The 11165-nt window shown below is 37.0% G+C and overlaps 1 protein-coding gene across 1 annotated transcript; it reads right to left on the minus strand.

Moving 5' to 3' along the window:
* Positions 1 to 3017: 3017 nt before the first annotated feature.
* On the minus strand, positions 3018 to 7481 carry LOC113028821 (CD209 antigen-like). The gene is made up of 8 exons (XM_026179271.1): positions 7332 to 7481; positions 6440 to 6535; positions 5905 to 5999; positions 5414 to 5515; positions 4553 to 5296; positions 4314 to 4456; positions 3814 to 3929; positions 3018 to 3460 (listed from the first exon to the last, which is right to left on the minus strand). The coding sequence occupies exons 3-8, from the start codon at positions 5963 to 5965 to the stop codon at positions 3334 to 3336; spliced, it is 1293 nt and encodes a 430-aa protein (XP_026035056.1). The 5' UTR covers positions 5966 to 5999; positions 6440 to 6535; positions 7332 to 7481; the 3' UTR covers positions 3018 to 3333.
* Positions 7482 to 11165: the final 3684 nt, after the last annotated feature.

Consider the following 11165-nt stretch of genomic DNA (forward strand, 5'->3'; position numbering starts at 1 on the left):
CAATTTAAACCTCAGCAAGAGGCTGCAACTACCAATTTCTCCTAGTCGTAAGGAGGTTGTTGTTAGTCTGAATTTCTTTAAACCTACATTCTCCATCCTATAGTTTTCCAGTCCTATAGAAGTCACAGGGGAAAATGTCTTTATGTCTTGACCTCTGTTAACCCACTTGCCTGCCATGTTTATGTCCTCAGTCACTCATTTGGATCATATTGAATGAATGGAAGAATTTTTAGATCTTTGTCATTGAGGAAGCAGTTTCGGACTCAGACCCGCTCCTCATGTTGCATCTAGGGTTTTTATAAACCTAACAAAAATCTTTTAAATGCTAATCTTGAGGCTTTGACAGTAGCTACATCCATTTTTTATACAGCAGAGGTAGAGTGGAGAGTCGTATACAAACAGGTGTAGTAGCTAACATGACTCGCTAATTTGCTGCCATAGAGACCTGACGTTTTATGGTAAGTGTTAAGTAGTGCAGATAATGCACCAGAGTGAAAGTCTCCAACTTAGTCAGCAATATGTTGCTAGTTTTTCCCAGACACTACCACACTATACAGGCTGTATGCCCTGTTTGGTAGAATGTTACCCGTTTTACAGGCTAGAGGTTAAAAGTATGAACTGCACAAAAGTGGGCTCACTTTATAATGTTGTCGGATGCACTTGGAAAAGTAGCCTCATCCTTCTAAATACATTAGCTCTTTAGACTAATGCACACGCATCACCCTCTTAACTATTTAAAAGCCCTTTTTTCTGTGAGTTTAACCAGACCAACATGTCTGGAAGAGGCTTCTTTGATCTTTATTTTTAGTCACATGGCCAAAAGCGTAACCGCACCACTCGGCTACATCCCGGGGGGGAGCCAGATCTCACCACTCCACCACAGACGGTTTGGATCAGACTCATCTCTGGGGGGGAATGAAAAGGCTTAGTCCAATTAATGGTTGAGATGCCCCCTTCAAGAGCAGCTGCACTACATGTAGCCACCACCACACCCAAAATGAGCCACATGCCAAAGTGTGGTGTCTCAGCGTGCTAAATATATCTGCAAATTGTGCTGTTCGTATCAATATACTCTTTTCTCTGATGTTGTGTTATGCAACAAGTAGCCTATAGCTGTAGAGAGCATTGTCAGCATTTGGCATCATTATGTGTCAGTGAATCGTCGTCTGTTCAGGTTATACCAGGGCAACATACGGGGGTGGACACAGTAAAAGCTACAGCACAGCAATAACAGCTACCCTTTCCTCCACAGTGTTTTGTTTCTGTTACACTAATTTATTTTTGTTTCACTTTTTAGAATGTAAGGCATTTGAGTTCCATGAAGTGCTACCCTCCCTCTCCCCAACAATGTTTAATTTAAAATTTATGCCAGATGTCTTGTGAGGTCTTTTTTTTTTAACTGAAGTTTCTTGAACATTTGAAAATGGAGTAGGGTGGGGGGTGTATTTCTTAAAAAAATGGAACCTAACTATTTAAAACAATGACAAACCACCAAAGTTCTCTACTTTTCCATGAAATTACAACAAAACAAAGACCAAAAAAGCCACATTTGTTTTAGGAGTTTTACAGTTTGACAGTTTAAATATTCACTGGAGTTTATAAGCATCATCTCAGTGGTCTGACTGTTCTTGAACAAGGAAATATAAGTCTAAAATTTATGTAAAGCATTCTTGGTTCTAGGTTTCGACCATAATGTTTCCCTCACAATGTGGACATATTGTACACATAGTTAACCATGCAAAGCCATTTCCATGTCATCTTTAACCTGCTTATTAATTATTGTATCTGAACCTCAGTGATGTATTTTTTTTACGCAACACACAAAAACGTTCTTTTATGTTGTTACTTATGTTATATGAAGACTAATTTTGTTAGTGAATGTACTGTAAGCATTCAAAAGATAGATGATGGCAAAAACAAATCATTTTTTCCACATTTTTATTGCCAGTCATTTACCTCTTATACAACATAGTGATGTCTGTAATGGGAAAACATTTAATCATTATTTATAACATTAAACACATAACATGTATCGCAACAACATGTAAGTCTGCTTTTAATGATGATTTTTATGTAAATTAAGTAAAAAATCAACAATGTAAAATAGTGTATGACTTCTTTTCTGGTCCTGAACTCCAAGTTCACTTAATATGTAAATGTTTAACAACAATTCAAGAAAAAAAAAAGTTATTCTAATACCAGCTGTATGTAATTTAATCACACAGAACAACAGCTATGCCGAAACAGAGAAGAAAAAAAATTAAGTAATTTTTACTTCCCCGCTAAATAGATAAAGTCCTAAAATCATCTATCTTATTATATGTCACAGTTCTAATTATTTGTGATGTTGGCTCTAGATAAATAAAAAAGGAAGTGAAATTGATGATCAGAGTTTACTTCTTAAAAAGCCATGCACCATGCAGTTTAAACATTGCCTGTATGTGTCCTTCCACAGTTAAAAGTTCAGTTAACTGATGACTGTAAATTGGCCGTAAGTCTACTTGGTTGTCTGTCTCCCTGTTAGCGCTATGATATTCTGCCAGCTTGTCAACTGTGATAGCTTGTAGGGCCCCAGTGACCAGAGTCAGGAAAGCAAATATGAATGTGGATAGATGGAAGATTTGGCTGATGGAAAATAAAATGCAGTGGACGAAATGTAAAAATACCTCTCACCACTGACTTCTTTTGTGGCCCTCAAGTCCAAAACTCTTGCCTTCCATTTGTAAATTAAATTGTAATTAATTTGTAATTTATTCATTTTGAAAATTTTAAAACAATAATGATAATAGTCTGAAAATGTCAATTATCTTAAATGCTATTAATTTACATTTTAAATTACATTTTGACTAAGATGTGACACAGAAAATATGCAGTATTTAGCCAAAATAAACAAGAATGTGTTTTTTCATATTAACCAGTCCAAAACTCTTTTTTTTTTTTTTATCAGTTCTGGGCAAAAACAAAACTCTTTGGAACAGATGAATATGGTAAGTTAAAATCATCAGGATTTGGCTTCAAAGACAATACTTAGGGTAATTAATTGCTCATTTTCTCCAATATTAGAAGCATTTTGTGTCAGAGTGATGCTGAAAAACTATTCCATGGATTTGTTACTTCCAGGCTGGATTATTGCTATTTTTCTTTACCCTACAAAATAAAGGACATAGAGGCTACTGTCATTGTGATTTGGTGCCATATAAATAAAACTGAATTGAAATGAACTTGTGTGGGTGTTTTTTATGATGACAGAGCCAAAAATCTGGAATATTGTCTATTAATAAACTTAAGAACCCCAGTCCAAACCTTTAGTTAACACTGTAAGTCATGTTGATCTTATTTCTCACAAATATAATTTTGTGCTGCGAAACAGCCATCGTCATTCCATGATCCTTTATCAGTTGAAACATATTCTCCACAGTCCTGGCTTTTGAAGTCATTAGGCTGCCCAGGCTGCCAGTATCTGATGAATAAGGTAAGAGAGAGAAATCATTTTCTCCACTTTGTCGCTATAAGAAACAAATTCACTCCTACATTGTGATTGTTTGGTGCCTCAGTCTGTCTTTTTAATTTAACTCTCATTTGCAAAAGTAGAAATAATACTGTGCACTTCTGCATTCATCCTTTCCTTACATTTCCTGTTGCTGAATTGTTGGATAGATATTAAAGTTTTTGGCAGAGTTCAGTTCAACAACAGAATACAAGACTGATCTTTGTACAGTCAAGTTGTACATAAAAGTTTGATAAATGAACCTTACATTTAGAAAATGTGTAAAGTTAGATCCTTTTTGTTCAGGTTTGTGTATTTAAACTCACTCTATGGTAATAGGGGTCCCATCCACCCAGGTCCAAACCCCCTCTGTAAGTGTGTCAGTGAGGCCAATCCAAGCATTTTGCCTCTCGCTCTTGTCCAGTAATTCGTTGACAAAAAGCTGTTAGAGTCGCACAAACAAAAGACTGATGACATTACTGTTAGGGGGTGATCTTGATCTAAATTGGAATATATAATAAATGGACTGGTACAGACAATTTCTACACATTTCAGTTTTGTAAAAAAAAATTTGAATGACCCGTAGAGCCACGATGACAGTCATTTGTCTTTGGGATAGAGACTCATGTCTCCAACAAGATGGATTATAACAGCATTAATGATCCTTTAATTTTTTGTTTTAGTTCCATCACCTAATGGAGTTCTTGCAACACTGCAGTCATCTTTAACTGTACATGCAAACCTTAGCAATCCAGTACAAAGATGGAAAAAATTCTTGCAATCATTGGCAACGTTTAGCGATTCTAATTCTGCCTTTGTTTATTACCTGTTCCTCAGCGCTGTCTATGACAAGTAGATCTGCACCTTCAGCGATGCAGGCTTTTCTGCTTTCTGTCCAGTTTTTCTTCAAGGTTGAGACAAAATAACAGCTTATGTCAAACCTTCTCCAGTGGGCCTGACAAGGAATGCCTGCAAATTCATCACATGGAAAAAATATCCAAAAGATGAAGAATACCACAATGGGGATAATTTTAGTAAATTTAAGCTGTAACATAGGAAGCATACCGCTTAGTTTAGTGGTCATCCTTTTGACTTTCGATTGTAACTCTTCTCTAGCTGTAGTCAAGCGACTGTAGTTGGTTTGTAATTGTTCCTTTTCCTTCCTCAAAGTATTATACCTGGTTTGAAGTTGCTCTTTGTCTTTCCGGAGGGTGTTATAGCTCTGGTCAGTTTGATGTTTGTTTCTATTCAGACTATTGTAGCTTCTTTGTAACTGGTCTTTCTCCCTCTTTAACACAGTGTAATTACCTTCTAGCTGGACTTCTTTTACTCTCAGTGCAGTAAAAAGAACGCTTAATGCATCCTTTTCTCTTTGGAGGTTATTGTAGCTGGTTTGTAGCTGCTCTGCAGTTGCTGTCAGATTATTGTGATTAGTCTGTAAGCCCTCAAGCTTCCTCTGCATGTGAGTGTAGTTTGTCTCGAATTGATCTCTCTCTTGTTTTAAGTTGATGAAATTTGTTTGTAGCCGGTCCTTCTCATTTTTCACATTGCTGAAATTGGCCTCCAGCTCATCTCGTTTAGTAATCAAATAACTGTAATAGTGCTGCAGCTCATCTTTGTCTTTTGTGAGGTTGCTCAGTATGATCTTTAACTGTCTAGTCTCCTTACTCAAAGCATCATAACTGATCTCCAGTCTGTCCCTCTCTGCAGTCAGGTTGTCATTATCATTTTGGAGTTTCTCCTTATTTTGAGTGAGTGTATTGTGATATGGCTGTGTTTGGTCTTCTGATTTAGGATGGATGATCTCATCTGTGAAATTTAAAAAATAAAAATAATATTTTGCCAGATTCAATTGATTATCATGAACTGGATGTAAAAGCAACAAAAAAGGGGTTTATTTTTATTGAATAAAACTAAACAACTTACAGAATATAAATTGACTTATGTTACTGCACAACAGGACAGCACACAGTAATCCGAGGCTCACAGTGACACCTCTGAGGATCTGGTTTCTTCTGCGAAAATTCACTGTTTTGTAAATAAGAAAACAGACATTTTTCAAATTAAACTACAAACAAATATATCATTAGACAAGTAAAATTGGTTAAAAAAGTCTTTAGAGACTTTAACTTAAGTTTTAGAATTTTTGAATCCATTTAAAAATCTTTAAAACATGCTTTACCGTGTAATTATGTATTACTGAGCATAGACCAGCATGATATTGGTCCTTTTATGAATTAAACAAGAAATTTATTATTCAATAAGGTGTTCGCAAACCAAAGGTGTCTTAAGCAATGAAATACACACACACAAAAGTGTGACGTTATTCAGTTTGAAATTTAAGCTGAAAAACAGGTTTGCATTTTATTTTGTCTACCCACTAGTTCTGTCTGCGGGTTTTGGGGGTGATACTGTACCTTGAGTGATGAGATTGCCGTCCATATATAATAAGGTGTCATCAATTTCCATTGTGTCCATTAATGTTCTGGATTTTTTTCTGTTCAGGTAAGACCTTTGTAGGTTTGGAAATGAAAAACAGTCCTTAAGTTTTCCAGAAGTGCTGATTTTACACTAAACTATACTAACATTCATAAACATTTTTTAATGTTCTAGAGAAAGTTCACATTCAATTATCTAAACATTAAATAGTTTTTAAACCTGCACTTACCTCGCACTTAGCTAAATACGCACAATAACAGTGAATTCAAAAAAGATTCTGCCACTGACCAATAAAAAATGAATGTTAACTCAGTATTATTTATTGTAGTGAAAAAGGGATGTCCCACATCATCAAGCACTTGACATAAACTGATTGGTTGAAAACGAAACTATGCAAAATCCACTGGATGTCTACATTCCCACATTCAAAGTACTTCCCACTCAGACTTAATAGAAATAGCTAAGGTTAAATACCACGAAGTAGTGACTGGGATTTTTTTCTCTTTGACTGACCTGATCGTTTTCAGACTTCCACCTTCTGTGATTTCTGTTCCCTTTTCCCACAGATTAAGTTCTCACAGAGGTTAAATAACTGAGAGTGTGAATGTGCTGAGAAACAAGAAATAAATAGAAATGGAAAACTGCTCACATATTCTGTCCACATTTCCCATCAATATTATGTGACAGAGACATATATACAGGAACTCAGGGCAAAGTTGTACATATTTGTAAGTAAGAGATCAAAGAAAACTGTATGGTAAATTCTGGATTAGCTTGCTAGGTTTTTTAGCTAGCTTGCTAGTATTACAGTAATAAGTAGATATTTTATTATATATACATAGTATTTTCCCTCTCCTAGTTTAACATTAGTACAGTGGCTAATTACACCTAAAAGTTAAGTTGGTTTACAAATTTAAAAACAAATTTTTTAAATCAAATTTGTGCTAGTTTAATTCTATCAAGCACAGAATTAAATCAAAAACCATTGTTTTAATAAATTCACATTTTAAAAATGTCATTTTAGTCAGAGAGCTTTGCATAAGTGTTGATTACCTTTACAGAAATTTTAAAAAATATTATTGTAATTACGTGTACTCAGCAGCAGTGGCAGCACAAACCTTACATTGGGTGGTCTATGTTCTGGACAAAGACCACTGATGCTGTGCCTGGAATCTGCTGCAGCCACTCTTCTAGTTTCAGGATTACAGCTCCTAATGCCTAATGGTCCTATTACCACTGGGACTACTTTGGACTTTACTTTCCACATCTGCACTATTTTCCATTACTCCTTCTTCCTGATGTTGCTTTCCACTTACATTACCACATCATCCTATCTTTGTAATGTATTTGTGGCTTGCGTGGGTGGAACTGCTGATTCTGGACTTGCAAGATTCTGTTTACTCACCTGCAAGATTTGCCTGCTTTGCTCCATGGAGATCACCGTTCACAGCCAGACTAAATTCTGCTTGTCTGTACGGTCAGCAGCCTGACTCTGGTAAACACCTCACTTAGGTTTCTTAGCTGCCCGTCACCACTACCTCCAAGCTAACCTAACAGCTTGTCAGAATCAGAAAAGCAGATGAATGAAAAACAGCCTTCAATACACCACTCAGCCACTACTAATATCTGGTTATGCCATTCATAGCAAACGCTGTTTAAAGGTGTCATAAACAATGTCTTAAGAGCTTTCCCTGCCTGTCTCATTCTCTATTTTTTATTCTTCTCTAAGGACCTCAAGGAGCACTCCATAAATGCACGGCAGATACTGTTAAGAATTTGGGGGAATTAACTGTTCGCGAAGGTTGAAAAATGTGAATTTCATTCTAAATCTGTCACATTTTTGGCAACATTGGTGAGAATTGGCAGGTGAAGACAGATCATTCCATGATTCCACATCAGATGAAACATATTGGTTTTGGAATTCATTGGGCTGTCCAGGCTGTACCAGTGCCTGATCAACAAGGTAAGAAAGAAACCATCTTCTCCTCTTTAAGAAAACCTTCTGACCTCTGATTGGTTTTGTAACTTTTGGTTTGTCTTTTTTCATTTAAGCTTTATTTGCAATAGTAGAAACAGTACGAGTTCTGCTATCATCCATCCCCATCACCACCTCTGCATGTTTTTAAATGCATCAAACAGGACATGAATTTTAATGCAGTGAAAGTCTCTGTGGATGCAGTTGTGTAAGCTCTGAATTTGAAAGTGTATTCAATCACTTCTAGATCTGGTTCAACAAGATTTCCTGTTGCTGAATTTTTGGATCAATATTAAATAGATTTAGGCAGTTTAGTTTTACACAAGGTCTCTATCATCAAAATATAAGACTGATCCTTTGTGTCCTTATTTTCCACCTTCAAGCAGTTTTAGTTTAGGATGAATCATGGTTAATTTTATGTTAATAAAGAATTGAAAAAATAAAAAATCATATGGAACAGTAAAGACAAGTTCTGTAAATTACACTCTATTATATTTAGGAAATCTGTAAAGTTATAGCAGCGGTGATGACATGAGAACCTTTTTGTTTGTATTTGTACAAAATACAAACAAATACAAAATTTAAACTTTTTCAATTCAAATGGTGACTGCGTCCCATTGACCACTGTAAGACTGTCAGTGAGGCCAGTCCAGGCATTTTGCCTTTGACACCTGTCCAGTAATCCACTGACAAACAGCTGTTAGAGTTGCACAAATAGAAGTCCAGTTGATATATTTACTAAGACTTATATAAAAATTGAAACATTTAACAGTGGGAGAAAGAGGGCACGGCAATTAGCCATTGTAGAAGGTCCTGAGTTTGGGACCAGGGCTCTTCGCTGTGGAGTTTGTATGTTCTCCCTGTTTTTGCACGTGTTCTCTGTGTACTCTGGCTTCCTTCTGCAATCAAGACACATGCAATTGTTGTGGTTAGAACTAGTGATTATAAATTGCCCATAGATTTGAATCTGAATGGTTGTCTGTCTCTCTGTTTTTAGTCTTGTGTCAGACTGGTGACCTGTTGAGGGTGTACCCTGCCTCTCTTGAGTCCAGCCATCAGGTCAGAAAGGGAACATGGCAGTTCAGGGGGGCAGCAAAGGGGAAACAACTCAACAGTAGACACAGAGTTGGATCTGGTCAGATGGTCAATGGCAGAGATGAACAGCCAGCGGCTCAGCCTCACAAGGGACTAGCTTGAAGGCCAGTGATGGATTCACTCATGAGGCCAAGGAGGCAGCCAGTGATGACTGACTGGGCACCTTAGGAAGCTTGAAGGAGAGTGATGGAAGTGAATGAGACCCTCTGGAGGTTCCAAAGGAAGCTGACTCTTAGTGGGCTAACGTTGGCTAAAGCCACAGGACACCTCTGGTTTGGCTAAAGGCTGGCATCGGGGCAGGTGACTGGACACTTCTGGTGGCTTGACGGGGGGATGACAACTGTAGTGGAGGCAGGACCCTCTCTGAAGACTGGCAACAAAGGAGATGGAACTCCTCTGGCTCAGGTCTCTCAGGTAGTGAGGGATTTATGGTGTCCAATTCTGCTGCTTCCTGCTATCCCAAATTCAGTGGTGTCAAAATGACTACAATAAACTTGAACTTAATGTTTGTATGTCTGATAACTTACACAATCTTTCTCCAAAAGATCTGAGCACAAAGAGAAAAAGATAAGGTTTCTTCAAAGGTAAGTGGAGAAATGCAATGCAGAAAAGACTGACGCATGCATGATCATCCACATGTAAAGCATACTGTATATACACACGCAGGATAGGAGAGAGACGAGGCAGAGAGTACAGAGAAATTGCAGGTTCACATAGCGAGGACAATGACAACATCCATTGTTTATTTATAGTCACTGTGTGGTACTGGAGCCTTTTTTTGATGTAGGATCATAAATGCCAGCACAAAATTTAACTACAATCGATCTAAAGTGAGTGACTTCCTCCTACACCAACTTGAGCACTTTAGCAAAAAAAGATATTTGTATTAAAATGCATACTGGTAATTAAACAGGAACAAAACTTTTTCTTTGTGACTTTTTTGACTTTGTGTTCTTATAAAATTCACAAGCAATACTTTGAAATTAGACTTAATTTGCATGCTTTTTGACCTCCTAGAGTTTTGAATTTCTTTCATTATCACAGCACATTTCTCATCCAAAGACCCTGATGCACAAGTTCTTACTGAACAAGTCCCAAGTTTAATCTGAGAACAATGTCAATGCTTCATTAAAAACAAGCCATTTGCAGGCGATCTGCATTCCTCAAAATTTTGTGCAGCTTCAGCCCAGATACAGCTCCAGTGGCAGCTGTTACAAACTGCTAGAAAAAAAGATTTGGAGAAACGTGACCACAAAAATAAAAAGTGCCATTTGTCAAAATTTTTAAAATGACAGAGACGGCTGTCAAGCTGACATGTGCCAGGAGTCCCAGCAGCTGATGTTTTGATTTTTCTCACTGCTGCATTAGACATTGTCGGGAAAAGACAGGCTGTCAGGCCAGCTGTGCTGTTTTTATGTATTGATCCCTCTCTCCATGTGGAACACTTAGCTCCGTCTCTTTACTGTTGTAGGAAACAGAGTGCTGAGTATTTCTCTGGCTCAGACTGAACTGATTGAACGCCTTCGCAGAAAAGCACTGAGTGCTGAATTAATACTTTGCTGAGGTTATCTTCAGGACTGTAGGTACATTCAGTAGATTGCGGATACATCACTTGCAATAACAAAATTATATGTATATTATAATCATAATATTCATATAATAACTTAAATGCTTCTTTTATAATTATCAGATGGATTATATGTAGTTTTTTCCTGTTTTATCCCATAAAAGAAGCTTTTATTTATTTTTTAAACTATTTTTCTTATTCCATTTACATTCTTTAAATTGTTTGGTAAGCTGCCCAAGTTTGCATTAATCTACACTGATCTGACAACCAGATGGATCTCATGAGGAAATGTCCCAATATGCCATCAGCTCCCACCCCATATGCAATCCCAAGACAAATCTGGGAAGTTAAAAGATGAATGAAGGCACAGGAAGGTTGGCAAAATTAGTTATGTTTAATCTTCCAGAATCTATTATTTCCAATCTCCAAAATCCAATTAAAACCGGCTGCTGGATTTGGTGGCTCTTTCCTTTGTGAACTCAACAATTAATTACCCTGAGCCTGATTCTGTCAGAAGTTTCTTCCTGTTAAGAAAAAGTTTTCACTCTCAACGAGAGTGATCAAATGATTTTCATAGGTAATGACTGTTGCTTTGAAGTGAT

The sequence above is a fragment of the Astatotilapia calliptera genome, chromosome 2 (genome assembly GCF_900246225.1).
Source record: "Astatotilapia calliptera chromosome 2, fAstCal1.2, whole genome shotgun sequence".
Lineage (NCBI taxonomy): Eukaryota > Metazoa > Chordata > Actinopteri > Cichliformes > Cichlidae > Astatotilapia > Astatotilapia calliptera.